This window comes from Cinclus cinclus, chromosome 5 (genome assembly GCF_963662255.1).
Source record: "Cinclus cinclus chromosome 5, bCinCin1.1, whole genome shotgun sequence".
Taxonomy (NCBI): domain Eukaryota; kingdom Metazoa; phylum Chordata; class Aves; order Passeriformes; family Cinclidae; genus Cinclus; species Cinclus cinclus.
The window spans coordinates 22,970,334-22,989,084 of NC_085050.1; the positions used below are offsets into that span (position 1 = coordinate 22,970,334).

Below are 18,751 nucleotides of genomic sequence, written 5' to 3' on the forward strand. Positions count from 1 at the left end.
CCATGTGGATAATCAGCCGTGATTTCTGATACTTTTTGTTTTTAATTGAAATACACCGTGTCAATGCAGGGCAGCACCTATCCACTACTGTCTACTGTGCACGGTGTTGGGTTCACTGTGGGAGTTAACTACAGTGCAGTAACACTTCTGTGGTTATGCTCATATCAGAGATATCAGCTAAAAGCTCAGCTAAAAGCTGTCCTTTTCATTGCTTTCCTTTGTTCACCCGAATTGCTTGTTTGCACAATAATTTCTATTTCTGTGCATGAAATCTGAAGTGTAAATAGAGCTAAGGTAATGCAAATGTAGCATCTCCCCAGGAATTATTCTGAGGTGCTCACCAGCAGAGCAGATACTTAGAACATACCTGCATAAGGAAGTGATTTTGTGCTCAGTGGGAGCTTTGGGTTTTTGCTGTCCCCTGTGTATGTGATGTGTTTGCTCACTGGCTTGTGCTGTGTTTAGGCAGGCCAGTTTCTAGTGCTGTCTGTTGCTTTGCTGTGAAAGGTCTGTGTATTGGCTTTATGTTGCACAGTGGGAGAGGGGACTGCGGGGATGGCCTCCGTAGAAAGAGGTAAAAGGGGCTGCCCAGTTCATATTTTTGTTTCACAGCATCCAAATATTTTAATAGTGAACGTGCCTGACCATTTAACTAGCTGCTAGGACTTTTCCATTTAATTTCTTTCAGCAATAAATTGTGCTTCCCAAATGGGGATACAGGAACATTTTTTGCAAGTATTTTAGGAGTGTGAATAGTTGTCCTAGCAGACAGGAATGGCTGTATTAATGCTTGCACCTTTAGTATAGGTAGTGTTTTGAAAGATTTTAGATAAGTTTGCCTTCTGGAGAACCTGGTATCTGGCAAGCAAATACCATGATGATTGCTCAGGAATACTGGGAAAAGGGATGCCTGTCTTATCTGTAATTTCTATGTATCTGATACATGAAGCAGAAGAGAGAATTATCTTTGATCTTATTTCTGCCTACATTCTTCAGCTATAGCCAGAGTTTTTATCTTGTACCCCTCCTAAGAGGAAGTAAAACCTCAGAAGTAGCACCCCCTGCCCCTCCTCCACTGACCTGGGTGTCTGCAGAGCTGTTCCTTTCACATATTCTCGGCCCACTCTTTTCTGGCTGCAGTTACATCCACAAAATAACTTTCTATCTTCCTTCTTAGATATGTTATCACAGAGTCATTAACACCATTTGTAACTGGCCCAGGCTCGGCCAGCAGAACGACTGTCCTGGAGCCATTTGGCATTGGGTCTGCTGGACATGAGGGAAGCTTCTGGCAGCTTCTCACAGAAGCCACATCTTTAGCCCCCTGCCACCAAAACCTGGCCATGCACACCCAGTACACTGGTTCTTTTCATTTACCTATTCTAAAGAATAGGTAATTGGAAGGATATTCACTTCAAGGTGTAAAATGGGTAACTATTTCAACTCACATTTTTTCCTACCATGTTAATTAATGGTTTCATGCATTTTTATCATGTTAAGGATGAAAGGCTAAGTGTACCGTCTCTAGAAAAAGCTGAAAAACTTAGTATTACTGATGACTCTACTGTGGGAATTCACTGTATTATGTGTGGATACTGGTTAATCATTCATGTGGAAGCTTAAATTTAAAATTTCTAGAATGTATAATTGTTAATTTAAGCAGTTAGACTATTCAAGAATAAAGGGGAAGTAAGAGAATAATAGAATCACAGAACTGTTTGTGTTGAGGCCTTAAAGACCATTCAGTTCCAACCTCCCTGCCATGGGCAGGGACACCTTTAGTAACTTGACCAGGTTACTCAGAGCTCCATCCAGCCTGGCCTTGAATACTTCAAGGAATGGGGCATCCACAACTTCCCTGGGGAAACTCTGGGAGTACCTTACCACTCTCAAAATAATTTTTTTTCCAAATATCTAATCTAAACCTATTGTCTTTTAGTTGGATCCATTTCCAGCTGTCCCACCACCACATCTTCCAGTAAAAAATCCCTCTCAATCTTTCTTTTAGGCTCCATCCAGGTACTGGAAGGACGCAATTAGGTCACGCCTAAGCCTTCTCTTTTCCAGGCTGAACAACCCAATTCTTCAGCCTTTCCTCATTAGAGAGGTTCTTCATCCCTCTAATCAACTTGATGTCTCTCACTCCAGCATGTCCATGTCCTTCCTGTGCTGGGACCCCAGAGCTGGATGCAGTCCTGCAGTGGGGTCTCACCAGAGCAGAGCAGAGGGACAGAATCCCCTCCCTCCCTGCTGCCCACAGTGCTCTGGATGCAGCCCAGCACACATTTAGCTTTCTGTGAGTGTTCATGGCTGGGTCATGTCCAGCCTCTCATCCAGCAGCATTCCTGAGTCATTCTCAACAGGGCTGCTCTGGATCTGCTCATCCCCCAGCCTGTGTTGATACCAGGGTTTGTCCTGACTGAGGTGCAGCACCCTCTACTTGGTCTTGTTAAACCATGAGGGCCCACTTTTCAAGCTTGTCCAGGCTGCTCTGGGTGGCATCAGGTCCCTTGGGAGTGTCAACAGCACCACTTAGCTTGATGTCACCTACAAATTTGCTGAGGGTGCACTCAATCCTTCCATCTATGTCATTAATGAAGATATTAAATAACAATGGCCCCAATGCCTCTGAGGGGCACTTCTGGAGGGTACCACTGATGTCCATTGACCACTACTCTCTGGATGTGACTCTTCTACCAATTTCTTATCCATCTAACAGTCCTCTCATCAAATCCATCTCTCTCCAATTTAGAAAGAAGGATGTTGTGGGGGGCTGTGTCAGTCTTTACAGAAATCCAGGTAAATGATGTCTGTAGCCCTTCCCTTGTACACTGATGCTGTCACTCCATGGTAGAAGGCCACTGGCTTGGTCAGGCAGGACTTGCCCTTGGTGAAACTGTGCTGGCTCCTTCAAATCACCTCCCTGTTCTCCACGAGCCCCAGCACAGCTTCTAAGAGGATCTGTTCCATGATCTTCCCAGGCACAGAGGCGACAGGTTGGTAGTTTCCAGGGTCTTCCATTCTACCTTTTTTAAGATGGGTACAATGTTTCCCTTTTTCCAGTCATCTGGGACTTCACCTGAGTACCATGACTTTTCAAATATCATAGAATGTGGCTTAGCAACTTTATCAGCCAATTCTCTCTAGATTCTGGGATGCATCTCATCAGGTCCCATAGACTTAGGTGTGCTCAGGTTCTTCAGGTGGTCAGAAGGAGGCTATGCCTTCTTTGAGGTTCCTTTCCTCATTTACATATATGTGTTTAGGTTTATTTTTAATTAAAAACAAATGATTTTTTTTTCTACACCTGGTTGGTATGCATTTGATTCCATTCTAATTGTGATGCTTATATTAAATGTATATTCTTTAGAATGATAGAAGTAATGTTGCCTGCTCATTATGCCAGTACTAATCTAGCAAGTGTAAATCTTACGTCCTTATACAGATAAATTTTTAATTTTTTAAATTGTACCTTAGAATTCATAATCCTGAAATGGATGAAATTTGAAAGGATCTACTTATTTTCATATCTACTGAAAATGAAGTAGATAAAATCAGATATCTGCCAGGTTTCACACTAGGATCCATGAGTATTTCTAGCTTGCAGAGTGAAGCATCCTCTGTTAGTCTGACTAAGCAGCATTCAGTGTCTTTTGATAGCCAAGATACAAGCCCAGAAAATGGAGAATAAATAGCCAAACGCCTTTAAACTTCTTAGGGTTTTCTTTATACCGGTTATATGGAAAATTATTTGTGCTGTAAAAAGTGCTGAGAAGACTTTTTGAGACAAACTGCTAAGGCAAGCAATTCTGTCTCCCATACTTGTTTCTTGTCTGCAACCAGCACCTGGATGAAATGCAGATAGGAAAAGAGATCCCTTGTAGGCTGAGGGGTTCCATTGATTTGAAACATTCCTGAACTGCCTTTTACATATCTACCTAGAAGTCTTGGTCGCCTTGACTTCTTCCATCTGCTTGCTTTTAGATAATGTGTGTCCATCAGTTGTGATGTTCCCTGTACACTGAAGAGACTTGGTCATTCCTCCCCATAGCAAGGAGGACACTGACATTCTGCAGCAGCTGTGCACAACATACCAGTGCTCTGCTTACCCTGCTCATGCTTTCTGTTGAAGATGTTTCATTTCATATTCTTAAGTCATTCCTCTTCAGGAGGTTTGTAACTACTAATGCTGCAGACTTGGAAACTGTATAGAGTTTGAAACAACGAGTATTTTCAGATATCTAAAGGGAAAACAATGTTTTTCAGTCAAGGTAGGTAAGAGGGCTGTTTCATGGGTTGTGATGAAAGCCTGGCTAGGATCATTAGCATAGTGCCAAATGCACCAATTGCTTACTGGACCATGTCTTCCAGTGAGATGTCATAATGTGTTGCTGTCTTGCTCTCTGAGGTTGGCTGTGTATTCACTGCAATGTGCTCCTTAACCATACCAGCTGCCTATATTGCCTTGAAATACTGGCAGAAGAGAAAGAATTATAGAACAATGTGTACCACAAGTCCCATGCTTTTTTCCTTGGGTTTATCTTCCCACCAAGAACAAATCAGTTATCCATCAGAGTCCAGCGTAGACTCAGGCATAAAAACCATTGGATAAGAAGCAGCTGTCTCATATGGCATTGTAATATGCTCCTTTTGTTAGAGCCCAGGAGTAAAGCCAATATGGAATTTGTTGTTTAAATTGTTCCATGTTCTAGGAATGTTCCTATATTAACTCTTTGCTACTAGTTTGAGGAACTGGTTCATGTCCTTTTATATACATTTCCCAAACGCTACAATAACTCCAGGATGATTGTAGGATAGTCTGACTTCTCATAGCTCTGTTATAGCTATAAACTGCACTAATCCCTCTTGCATTTTGTTGAGCATTTTGGTTCTGTTTCAGAATAAAATGCACTTCTTTAAGCTATAGGCAGCTGAGCAATTGGCAGAGATTCTTCACAGCCCCCTGCCAATTCTTGGCAAGCAAGGAGAAAATGTTTTCCAAAGCACACAAACCTATCAGCTATGATATGTGGTTATAGTAGTAATTTAATGCTAAAGAACTTTTTTTTTTTCCTTAACAGCTTTTTTTACCTCATATCACCTTGTGGGGTCCCTTCTAACTAAGAATATTCTGTGCACCTTCCACAGTACTTGAAAAATAGCAGCTACTTAAGCCTATAAGATTCAGGTCAGTGTGGTAGGCTAACACTTTTAGATGGCAAATCCTATGTCTTTATTGGCAAAATAAGCTTTTTCAGCCCACTCAGCCAAAGAAAAGATGTTCCTTGGTGCTGACTCCCTGTATTAGCACTTTAGCTTCAATAAATAACTTCAATACAATTGTTATGAGTGAAAAAAAATAAAACAATAAACAACATTATGTCTTAGGACAATTGCTTGGAATTTGCAGATGAAAACCAACAGTATAAATACAGCCTCTCTTAACAGAGCCACTGTGCTTACAGATACTTAAGCAAAGGGATGCTGTCTTCAGCTGAAATGGTGGTGCTTTGTTCCCAAGGTATAAATGACTCTCCTGTGCCTGAATGAGTGTAGCTGCAGAGTTTGAATAAATCAGCAGGTTTACTACAATGTTTTGCTCAAGAGGAAATATTTTTGCTTAAACCATAGCATAATGTAGGTGTGCTCATGCTAGGACATTTTAAAGAATGCCAGTACCCGTGTGCCATAAGATGTTTTGTTAGCTAAACCCATGATTTATCAAAAGTTCTTTTCCCTCAGAGATGAGTAGTTGCTGCTTGCTTTATCCCACAGAGAGGTTTGTTTGGGCCTAAATGCATTGTGGTAATTTAGAGTTGTGTCCTCCCCCATGTAGATCTGCCATATTTTGTGTTGCAAGGTGTATGTGAGCTCACCAGGAGAGCATATGTTTCCAGGAAATGCTAAACCCTCTATGCAGGTACTCCTGTGGTCGTGATAAGTCTTGGTAGTGTTTTAAAGGAATGTTCCCATCCACCTCTGAATTTTGGAGAGAGTGAAACTTTATTTTTGAGTTAGTGCCTAAACCGTTGCCTTTCAGTCTCACCTCTTCAGACACTGGTTTAATGTCTGGGGTTTTTTTTGTGATACACATACAAGCTGGGGCACTTAGAGCTGTCTTCAGCCTGCAGTGGTAGCTAGAAGACTTCCCTCTGCTCCAAAAGCTGAGGTAGTGTACTGCCTTCCATGGCTCAAGAGTGATCATCAAGAAGAAGATGTTCAAGTCTGTCAGCACACTTGTAACAGCATAAGAATTTTTCTCTAAATAAGCTTGATTTGGAACATCAGGCTGCCTATCAAAGCAAATTTGTGATTTGTGTCTGGGCCCAGAGCTTGCCTTTGTGTAGAGCACAGATTGTGCAACTGGCCATTCAAAGGCATCCTACAAAGCTGGAAATCATCCCAGTGAGAAAGAGCTGTGTATAAAATAACTATCTGATACCTAAAATTATAAATTAACTTTTTCCTTAACCCTGCCAGATACTCATGGATAAAATGAGCTTGTAAGCATTGTGGTGGAAAACGAGCAAGCTGATGCATATTAGACCATATTAAGTAATACCAGACTTCTAGGTTCAGAAAGTTTCTCTTTGGGGGTGGGAGGTGGTCAGCAGAGCTGCCTGTGTAAGTGCACCCAAATAATTTAGATTCAGAACACCCCACAACTGTAACATGCAAATGAGGATTTCCCACCTCTGGAAAATGTGACTAATATTCTACATTATCTCATGACCTAGAATTGTGAATGCTTCCTAATGTATTTCCTATCTTCCATGTCTACAGCAGGGTGGAAGAAAATATGAATGAGTGCGTTGGTTTCGGGTGGTAGGGGATTTTTAGAGAGAAGGAAGGAGGAGGCAGTAGGTGGGTGAGAAAAAATGAGGTGGAGAGAAATATGTTGCATCTTAATGAAGTGCTGTGTTCTCCAGAGCAGGCTCGGTGAGGCTGCTCTGCTGGCAGCAAAAGCTGCTGTTACCCGTGCTGTTAAGACCAGTTAGTCTAAGGAGAGAAGTCTGACTCTGAACAGTTAGTGTGCTGCTTGACCTGATCACAAGATAATATTCAGTAGCAAATGCTGTGAAGAAAGTGAATGCAACAGCTTCTGTGGGGAAAAATTGGCAGGAAGGCAAGTAGAAGCAGACTGTGAGACATTTCTTGCAAACTGTGCTCAGAAACCAATCTGTTCTTTATTGTTCTCTGATGAAGGGGAGGGATTATAAATGGCACAGACGGCCTTGAGGCCTGTGATAGTACAGTATCTGCATCTTTTCTAGTTGAGGGCTTGAAAACTCTTAATGGTTTTTATCCAAAAAAGGGTAAGAATCTATTTAAAAATTCTGAAAATGTACATGTAAAAACCTTAGGCTCAAGAGCAAGTTATCATTCTACGCAGGAGGAGAAGGATTGAAAGACAAAAATTCTAAATGTTTTTACACTTCTTACTTACATTGCTTATAGTTTGGCTAAGATAAATAACTTTGGAAGTTTTAATATGAAAGAGAACTCTCCTATGTCATCTCCACTTCAGTCTATTCTTAGAGCACATGCAAAGTCAAATTTCCCTTGCACGGCAGTACACTGAATTTAGATTTTTGATGATGTCTACATAATAGTATATGTGTGTGTAGAAGCATTTAAAGTTAAATGTGTTCCGTGAGTGGTGTACAAGCTCAGTGCACCAATGAATGGTCCACTCTTGTCCTACCGAGTGTTCACATGAGCACAGCGCTCCACTCTGTTAATAGCCCATACTCATTCCCACGAAGTCAAACAAAATACGTGGGAGCAGGGTTGGATATTGTGCCGTGAGCCTTAATCACTCCGCGCACCAGCAGAAGCAGCCCGCGCTCCAGACGCGGTTTTGCAGGGACCCACGGGCGGTGCCCGCGGCCGGGGCTCCTCCTTGGAACCCTCCCGCGGCTGCTCTCGGTCTGCTCGGTCCAGCCGACAGGGAACTCCGGCCAGACCCCGGATTCAGCCACGAAAGGGTTTTGTTCCTTCTGCTTATCTTCCTCTTTAAAAGAGCAGCTTATCTCGCCGTGTCTTGCATCAGATGTAAGGCAAATAATCCGCGAAAGGGATGGAAGTAGAGTATAACGCGTGGTGGTTTTTGGGTGATAAACCCGCTCGTCTCTCCGGCTGGATCAGTAGGCTGGGTGACAGGGCCATCTGCTGGCAGAGGGACTCCGCCAGCATCCCGGGAATGCTGCTGGGAGCGACTCTAGCTCTGGGCGGGCTTAATGGCTTCATTCGAACTTCCAAACACCCGTGGCTCTCTTAAATTACCTTTGTAAGCGGTTTCGTATATTGGATTAATTTCTGACTTGGTAGCAGAACGTTTTGCTGTAAAGAAATACAACTCTAACTATAAATTTAAGCTCCATTGAGAAGTTGAATGGGATGTTTGATGTGGGGATCATATTGCCTTAGACCATGCCAAAACTTAAAAACTATGTTCTCAGGAAGTGTGGGTTTGTAGACAAATCTCTCAGATCAACGAGAAATTAATGTTAATGCTTGGCATTCATACAAAATATATACATTAGAGATATTTTGATTAAAATACAAATCAGATATGTTGTGAACAAACATAAAGAAGCCAAAAGGTCTGTCATACTAACATTGTTAATTTTCTTGTGTCTTCAATATTGAAAAGGCTTTTGAATGCATTTTAGTTTACTTTTGCAAGCATTGTGCAATCAGTGCAGCATCTCAAACATAACAAACAAGTTTAATATATGTGTGCTCAGGTTTACCTGTCTGCATGTCCAGTGTGATGACTGAAAATATTATAGGTTATAAATCATGATTATAAAATTATGATGGATCCCTTTGCAAGTTTATAATTAATATTATTGTATGTGTGTATGAGAATAAATTGGGTAAACAATATGCAAACATGCTTTACGGGTTTTCTGGGAAGCTGCTGTTTCCCTTCAAGAAGACTTGAAGTTGCAGTAAAAGTGCAGAGTTCTTTAATATACGTGATCTTATGCAAATTAAAGTACATCAGTCCACACTTCCTGACCTGTGTGTATTGCTGATGTAACAGGTCACACGGTTGTCTCAAGCCTGTGGCAGAGCAAGGCTAGTTCTGTTTCCAGGAGTGTTAATAGCAACTCTCTTACAGCAGCACCCCTGACCACTCTTGTGATTTCAGGAAGAGATGTTATGCAGTAGCTACTTGCTGACAGAATGGCAATCTACTGTAAGCTAAAATTATGACCCGAGAATACCTTCATCCCACAGAGAGTGCAGGTTATTGCATACTGCCTAGGGGCTATGCTGACCTTTTTGACTTCTAAACAGTTTTCCACTTTTTTACTCCTCTGACAATTCAGCAAATGAAATGACAGAGATGGATTTCATTATGGGAGCTTTGACTGAAATTATTTGTTGCTTACTTAGTTAATCTGGCCATAAAAGTAATTGATTTATAAATCCCACAAAAGCACAAACATTAGCCAGTGACTGCTTGTACTGCTGCTGTGTAGAAATTATGTGTTTGGAGGGATAACTTTTCTTTTAGCCAAAAGACTGTGCAAGAGTAAAGCAACCATGTCTTCTGTGGATCACGACTATTCTGGACCATTTTTTTTTCTGGTTGCACATTCTATATCTTCACATTCTGTTTTAGTGACTGTTTTCTGTTATCTGTTCTAAAAGGATGGCAAAACGGACTGAAGTATATCAGGAAGGTTGGATTGGACTGTGGAGGGGAGGAAGTAATCTCTTGTCTGAGAAACTTGAAACAAAATGTCTGTGGTGCTAGGAAGCTAACTTGACAACATGAGTAATATAGACAGAGCTACTGAAGTTCTGGCCATCAGGGTGAGATGAAAGGCCAAGTGAGGTACCGTTTCATGTTCATATTTTTCTCTTGAAACTCTTCTGGCTAAATGCAAGTGTGGTCCAGTAACTGTATTTTTTAAGTCAAGTTCACTTGTGAAAAATTGTACTGTATAAGTGAAATGGCATTTTACTTACAAACTCCAGGTTTGTTCCTGATTTACTGTGCTGAGTACTGGTCTCCAAGTTGTCTACATCTGCTGAAGTTCTTACACAGTGATACTGGGCTACTGCAAATATTAGATGTGTTTTCTGACTTTGGTGCCACTGCATCTCTTCTATGTGGTAACACTTTGGTAATGAAAACCTTGTTTTATCAGCATGGAAATTATTGGGCTGTGGCCAAGGGTATTGGTTTGGGTTTTTTTTTCTGTGTGATATTGGATGTGTGATGTGCAGAGTAACTATTCCTATTAAAGTACCGAGTCAGATCACTTTTTTGTGAATGTCCACAAATATGGAACTGGTTCCATATTCCGTGGAACTGGTTCCGAGCGGGCTATTGCAGATTATAAGTGCAGTAAAACAAAACCCGCTGAAGAACTGTAAAAGGGTTTGTCATAAATTGGACGAAATCTTACCTTGGTAGTAAAACTGCGCTGGAATACAATTTTCGCAATGATACCGTATCTGCTGGTGTTCTGTCTCAGCATTAGCCTGAGAGCAGGCAGCGCTCAGGTTTCCCTCCCGAGAGAGGGAGGGTTGAGCAGAGCCGCAGCCGGTGGCAGGGACAGAGCCCATCCAGGAGCGCTGTAGGACTCTGAGCTGCTCGGGGAGGACCCAGCTGCTTCCAGAACCGCATCCGTGTATCAGCACCTTGATGCTGCTGTACAGCTGGATTTACTTTCTTTGTATAGCTTTGGGTGGTGGTAAACACTTCTGTGCCCTTGGGTGAACAGTTTTATTTAAGGTCCAGAAATGAAGATAAAGAGCCTCTCCTCCTTTTACGTCTCTCTCTTGTTGCTATTCACAGCAGGGATACTCAAAGGTGAGAATACTGCTTGCTAGCTAAATGTTGCACTGAAGTTTATTTTATCCAGATAGGATTTTGTGACCTGACGTACCCTACATGGCTGAGCCGTAGAAGTGTTTAATTAATCTGTTTAGTTTTACTTTGCCTCACTGATACATAGACAAAACGATCATGGTACGACCAGAATTGCAGCGCTCTTCGGGAAATTTTCGTTTGTTGCAATATCTTTTTAGTCACGAAGGTTTGCTTTGAACTCTTAATTAGTGCTGGAAGTCGGTGTGAATCACCAGAGAGAGATGTGCTCCAAAGCACTTGTTCCTACATGGCATTTGCGCAAGCCTTGCGAGTGTGAGAGGCTGAAATGCTGAAGTGATAACGACTTAAACAATTGGCCATTTGCAAAAGCAGCGGGTGCTCTGATGAGGCCAGATTTGCACCCCACAACCCAGGGGGAGGAGGACAGGGTTTGAACTTGAACAAGCACACAGGTGCAAAGGGGTGAGCACCCATCACCAGAGATCACCGCGACGAACTACCTTTGTTTAGCAAAAAGCTAAACAGAACCAGATAAGGGAGAATACCGATAAGATGCAGATCCTGTGAGATAGGATAATACTTTTTATCATGCATGGTGATATCAGTACTCTCCATTATCTACTCTTATCCTTTTTCTTTCTCTTCCTTCGGTATTTTAAGTTCAATGTTTATGCATTTATATTTTTTCATTTCTACAGGCTATAACCCATACGACTGCGTACCTCTTTCCCACCGCTGGAATTGATGCAACTTTTTATTTATTTATTTATTTATTTATTTATTTATTTATTTATTTATTTATTTATTTAGTTAGTTAGTTAGTGACTTCAGTAAGGGGTTTGTTTGTTTGTTCACCTTTGCCCAGGGGGAGGGGAATTGAAGTTTCTCTTCAAAAGACTGTTCACAGAGTGAGGCATGATGAGTTTAACATAAACAGATAGGGAGTAGCCAGAAGATACACAGGAAATAATCGAACATTAACGGGCATTACCCCACAGAGACACCTCGTCTGGGAAAATATTGACAAGAGAACCAAGGAATGAGGGCCAAATTAGTATCAAAGGTGAAGGGATCAATAACCAACAGAAAATTGAACACTAAAAATGGTGTAATTTAAGAAGAGTGAATGTAAATTTCTTTGGGGTTTTTATGTATAAATAGGTGCAAAATCAGGTAAAGAACCATGTATGATGGAATGATTTTCACTGCACAACCCAGGCATGTATGGATGAAATAATTTCTATTGCATGTCCTGCTCAGAATAACATCCTGCCCATAGTAAAGTGATGTCTAATTCTCTAACATTGAAAAGACGTTTTTGGATAGTTTCTGTTTTTCCTGTAGTTTCAATGACACCACTGCAAACAAATTGTTCTAAAATAAACCTGCCATACATAAATATATGTATTTACACATGACCAGTCATTCAGTGTTGTTTCACTCTTATCCATCCCAAGTGATCTATTAAGAAGAACCTCAGTTACCCCACCTTCAGGGGTGGGTTGTAACAGAGTGGTTCTGTACTTGCCTTTTGCTTGCAGAAATCTGTGAATCTGTGTGAGGATGGTACAGAGGCTGCCTAAAGAAACTGTGATGTACAAAACAGTATGAGCAGTAAAAGTGTAATTTAAAATCTCAAGTTTCAGTCAATTATCTTTAGTATCTAAGTCTGGACAGCAAGAAGCATCTCCAAATACATGTTTTGGAAAAGATGTTGGTGCACAGATGTATTCACACGTTTTGCAACTGCCAGCTTGTGAAGAAAAGCATCTCAGACATTTTACAGGTGGTAGTTTTTAAAAAGAAAAAGACTAAATTATGGAAATAGTAGGAATCTTAGCAGTGCTGCATTTCTAGACATACCAAAAGCCATGAGCCTGTGAGTAAATGTGATTTCAGACCTTGCTGACTGGAAGTCAGTAATATCTGCCTCTGAAGGATATAGGTAAAATAAAATAAAAAAAAAAATATTTACTTTCAAAAAATGTAGGAAACGCTGTATTCAGAGTGTTTTTAGTGGTTGTGAAAAGCTTAAGTTAGCTATTCATTTGCTTCAGGTGAACATTGACTTTATTTGAATAACTTCATCATGTACTTCTGTATCTGAACTAATGATATTCTACCGTATATGAATGATAAATATGGTTATAGCAAATACAGCTTGAAGCAGTAGAAAGAGGATGTTTTCTGATGCTGCTCAGTGCTTAATCTAGTGTACTGAACAAATCCATGTTATCCAGCTGTAGAATCAGCCAAAGGAAAATATGCTCACATGCTGTTTAACGAGCTGTTTGAAGACTACTCCAATGCTCTAAGACCAGTGGAAGACACTGATAAGGTACTGAATGTCACCCTTCAGATCACATTGTCTCAAATTAAAGACATGGTGAGTAGAAGTTTAGTTCTGTTTTTCTAAAAATATACAGGAATATACTAGATGTAAGCCTTTTGTTTGGATGTAAGCCTTTTGTTTGGAGAAGGAAAAGCAGCCTTCATTTTGTTGTGACAACTTCAGAAATGCTCCCTCAGGGCAGGGGAGAGGGGGTGGCCTGAGGGGATGAGGATGGATGTGTGTCCTGTTCTCCAGATATTTTGTGCATTCTTCTCTGGTTGCAGCACTTAAAGCTTCCATTATAAGCCTGGAAACTTAGAGCTTCTGAATTTTTAAGACTTCTTTTGTAGTTAGGTGTTGGTATCAAACCCTCTAGGCAACTTTTGCTGAGTTTTAAATACAGCAAATGCTTTTCCTGAGATGCAATTAATTTCTGCATGAAATCTCTAAAATTAGCCTTCAGTAATTTTTATGAATATGGTTTTTTAGATACACTTTTAAGGCAAAAGAAAATGTTCCTGGAAGGAGAAGGAAAGACTATTTTTGTGACTTCTGAATTATAATTTCAAGGCGTCTCCAAGCTATCAAAGAATTTCTTAGCTATTCTGAAGCTTGCAAAAGAAAATTAGGAAGAACTGGAAGTATTAGACGCTGATTAAAACTAAGGAGGTTGCTGAGGGAAGAAGGTTTGCACAAGTCAAAATCCAAACTAGTGATTTCTCTCTACAGTGTATGAGCCTATATGCCTGTCTGAGAATTATTTTGTGGCCTCTTAGTATTCTGACCTGTTTTGAGCACTACATCAAAGCCATACCACAAATGCTTTTTGTGTCTAAGATGTGATTTTGTCACCTTCAACTAGAAATATTCCTACATTTTTATGCAGGATGAAAGGAACCAAATTTTGTCAGCTTACTTATGGATTCGACAAAGCTGGTATGATGCATATCTCAGATGGGACAAAGATAAATACGATGGGTTGGATTCTATCAGAATTCCAAGCAATTTGGTTTGGAGGCCAGATATTGTCCTATATAACAAGTAAGTGTGGCTGGAGAAAGCCAGCTTGCATATTTGAGGGAAGGAGGGGGTTAAAGAACTTCTGGCCTGCAGAAGTCTGAACTTTCATCTCTACCTTACCTTAGCAAGGGGTATGTTTGTTGTCTTAACTTTGGTTGTTGAAAATCTAAATATTTTACAGTAAATCTTTGACAAGATCTGAAAATTATGCTACTCAACAAAGCTTTTCTGAGTTTCTCTGCATTGAGAATTGAATATCCTGTCTGTCTGAGGTGCCGTCTGCTGAGGCTCCTAGAGAACTCCAGAAGATAGTGCACAAAAAGATGATACATAAAGGCTGCCCTCCTTGTCTGCTTTCCCAGGCCAATAATGATCTGTAGATTGTTTTCATCTTTTAACGGACTCTTATCCTTCTGTGCCCTGTTTGAGGTCAAGTTTGAGGAAACTATGGCTGACAAATACAGCATAATTTAGCAGCACTGACATTTGGCATTCACGAGCACTCATATCTGTAAATAATGGTTAATAGTAAGTTTCTACTAAAATTCAGTGTAAATATGATTTCAGAAGCATGCTTTTAATAGTGTGAAAGGAGAGTTTTCCCCATTGCCCACCTTCTCTGGCCCACATGCTTATGTTTTTGTCTGTCAATCCTGATTGCCATTTTTCTGTCTTTTAGGGCTGATGATGACTTTTCAGAACCAGTAAATACTAATGTAGTGCTGAGATATGACGGAAAAATCACTTGGGATGCACCTGCTATCACAAAGAGCTCTTGTGTAGTGGATGTGTCTTATTTTCCTTTTGACAGCCAGCAGTGCAACCTTACCTTTGGGTCCTGGACCTATAATGGTAACCAGGTAGACATCATCAATTCTCTTGATAGTGGTGACCTCTCTGACTTCATAGAAGATGTGGAATGGGAGATTCATGGTATGCCAGCAGTTAAGAATGTTATCACTTATGGCTGCTGCTCTGAGCCTTATCCAGATGTGACCTTCACACTGATTTTGAAAAGGAAGTCCTCTTTCTACATATTTAATCTGTTGCTTCCTTGCATTTTGATCTCTTTCCTGGCCCCACTGGGATTCTATCTCCCTGCAGACTCTGGTGAGAAAGTGTCTCTGGGTGTTACAGTTCTTCTTGCTCTGACTGTGTTCCAGCTGATGGTTGCAGAGATCATGCCCCCATCTGAAAATGTACCTTTGATAGGTGAGCTTTACACACTTTAAGCATGATTTATTAATAGCAGGGCTGTATGTCAGGGAATCTTTATGTAATTTGCGATTTCTGGCAAGATAAATTTGCTATGATTTTGAAACATAATGAAGTACTCAAAAATATTTGTGGAATTTGTATTGATATGCTGCAGTTTTTAGAAGTTATTTTGTATTTATTTTAAATTATACATTACCTAGCTATTATATATTTATTAAATCTAGTTAGATAGTTAGAATTATGGTATCGCATCTTGAAATAAAGCCAGTAATGGAAAGAATTTTACAACTAACACATGAAGTATAATCAAAAGCTATAAGTACAAGGTCAGACTGTTTCAAGACATGTTTCTGTCAGATCAAGATGGTTGGATGGCCTGGCTGGCATACTCACAGTTGGTTTAATATCTGAAAATTGCTGCGTTGGATTATGGTTCCTGGGACTCCATTATACTGAAATTTAATTTATGTCTGGGAGTTCAGGAAGGATCATGCACAATGAAAGGGACATAGCTTATAGCTAAAGTCTGTTTTCTCTTTTCCCACACTGTTCCTTGCCATCCTTCCCAATCCCTTTGAAACTGGGCTCACATCACATTTGCCTGTGGCATGCCTGTGCTGTTGCTGTCAGCCCTTGCTTTTCCTGCTGAGGCTGCAGAGCAGGGCTGGGAGCTGCCTCTCTGCATAGGCTGGTTGGGTGGTCAGCTGTGAACTTCAGTTGCCAAAAGCAAGGGCAGAGGAGTGCAGCTCGTATTCTCTTCAGCTTGCCAGCTTCAGCTCTGTGCTCTGACCTCTGAGCTGGCAGCTGGTTGTGGATACCAGCAAGGTCTGGATATTCACTGACAGATGTGAGTGTGAAAACATGGATCTGCTGGCATGGGGTGCACCAATAGCTCAAACAAAGTGTTATCATCACTGTTGTTAGTACATTGGGAAGTGGGATTTCCAAGGTGCCATATGAAGCCATTGGCATGGGGATATTGCAGATGCTATGAAAAGAGCAGGGCCCTTGAGAAACAATTTTGAGCTGCTTTCTGAATGGATGTGCTTCAACTAATCAGAGGTTTTGGCTTGCAAATATTTACCATGCTTATACAGTAGTCACCCATCTGATAAGGACATGCCAGTAATGAGTATGATATTTTATTTTAACAGTTTTAATCTTTGTTTTTAACTGGTAAATCATGATCTTAAGAGAATCAGGGTGATTGAAGCTTTGTTTCACTTGTATTTATGCTTAACACTATGTTGTCACACTGTTACTTTTCACTGATTTTAATTTTATTAGAGTAACATCTTTAATATTATTTCATTTTGCATTCTAGGAAAGTACTATATAGCAACTATGACCATGATCACAGCTTCCACTGCATTGACAATCATTATAATGAATCTCCATCACTGTGGCTCAGAAGCAAAGCCTGTTCCACAGTGGGCCAAGGTGGTTATTTTGGACTACATGTCAAAAATATTTTTTGTCTATGATGTGGGTGAAAATTGCACAAGTCCAAAAAGAGAGAAGGAAGAAGAACGTAGGTTAGAGGGGGATGATGGGTGTCAGAGGAGACACAAAGAGGTAAGGAGCTCTCTTTCCACCAGGAATGATGACTGCATCCTCAAGGAAAAGCTCAATGGAAATTGGAATAAAGGCTATGGAGTTCATGGTGAAAGTGTTAGGGAGACTGTTAATTGCTGTTCTTGTTACAAAATGCTGATTAAAAATATAGAGTATATTGCTAATTGTGTTAGAGACCATAAAGCAAACCGGGCCAAAGGAATTGAGTGGAAAAAAGTTGCAAAAGTGATGGACAGGTTTTTCATGTGGATTTTCTTTGTAATGGTGTTTTTTATGAGTGTGCTGATCATTGGGAAAGCTGCTTAACTGAAAATGAATATGTTCTTTTTGTAAATCTGAATAGTCTATGTTAGTTTATTTAGGAGGAGTTCTGTGATAGGAGCACTTTTGAGATCTTTGTCTTGCATTCTGTAACAACAAACAAGTTGATTCTGTAGGCTGTGACAGTGAGTTGAGACATTGCATAACTGAGGACTTTGCTGGTGACAGTCCTTGCCTTTTAGTATGGGTGTGCTGATTAAGCTTCAGGATAGCCAGTCAGTGTTCCACCTTGGTGAGTGGTGGCCATGACTTCAGGCTGTCTGGGCCAGAGCATTGCAGCAGTGGAGCAGACAGCCTAGCAGGCAGCTGTGTATTCACAGGGCTGCATCTCTGCACCTTGTAATTTGATCAGCCCTTTCTCTCTTCCATGGGTAAAAAAAAGAAGTGTAATTGTGACATGGTGACATTTTCTGGAGATCATCTCTTCATGGCATTGCCTTTTTTCCTTTTATTTTAGCTTGACTTGAAAACTTACTTTTTTTTTTGTTACAGTTCACTGATCACTGTTCCTATCATTTCATAGGCTCTACATGTCTGTCTGATGTGCCTTTAGCTTCTGATATGGTTTAGCCTAGTGAATATGATCTTCCTCTTTATAATTTTCTGCTGCTGAATGTTACTGTATTTGTCAGCATGGCTCCAGATTCCCAGGGTTTCTTCCTCACTGAGTCAGAGGGCCTGCTTTCAATTCTTTCTCTTGAGCCTAAGAATAGGAAGAACTTCTCTGGTCCTTCCTACATGTCACATTGCCCTGGACATTCATGCAAGATGTGCCTTTAAATTTTGCTTAAGACTACTAAAATAGGAGGCTGTGACTTCTGTCTTCCCTCACTGTATTTACCTACCAGTATTCACCCTTTGTGTCTCTTGTTCACTCTTACAAGCTCTTTAATGCTTAAATTTTAAACAGTTTACAGGAAAGCCAAGGTTGCTCCATGCATTACTTAGCACAAAATCATGATCTTACAGACTCATTAAAATAGTGCCATAGTCAAGACTCCTTTCTTACAGGTATGGGAAAATGTTTGTTGCTGACAACATCAAAAACCCCTCTTCTTTCTGTTAATTTCTGTTAACCCTCTCAGACTGATAGAGCTCTGGAGGATGTCTCTTGTAGTGAAGTAAGAAACCAGTACCCTGGGCATACCCATGGCAAATAAATTCCTTTTGCAAAGCACCCTGAACTTTGAAACCATGATATTCTAGATGCAGTGGGAGAGGCAGAATGGCATTGTAATGGATCCCAGTCAAAAGTTCATGTGATAAAACCAGTTTTCATAATTGTCACAGTTAATAGGAGCATACCTGTGAATCAGTAACTTAAGAGCAAGGAGCTAAACTGGTAAAGTGATGCAGTTGTTGTGACCAAATTTATTAGAAGAAAGGGAATTGTTCTTTTTATTTTGACAATGTAAATGATGCATTGA

At 40.5% G+C, this 18,751-nt stretch overlaps 1 protein-coding gene across 1 annotated transcript; it reads left to right on the plus strand.

Moving 5' to 3' along the window:
• The first annotated feature begins 10,767 nt into the window (after positions 1–10,767).
• On the plus strand, positions 10,768–17,309 carry CHRNA9 (cholinergic receptor nicotinic alpha 9 subunit). The gene is made up of 5 exons (XM_062493467.1): positions 10,768–10,837; positions 13,099–13,244; positions 14,077–14,231; positions 14,890–15,422; positions 16,753–17,309. Exons 1-5 carry the CDS (start codon positions 10,768–10,770, stop codon positions 17,307–17,309), a joined length of 1,461 nt encoding a protein of 486 aa, XP_062349451.1.
• The last annotated feature ends 1,442 nt before the right edge of the window (positions 17,310–18,751 follow it).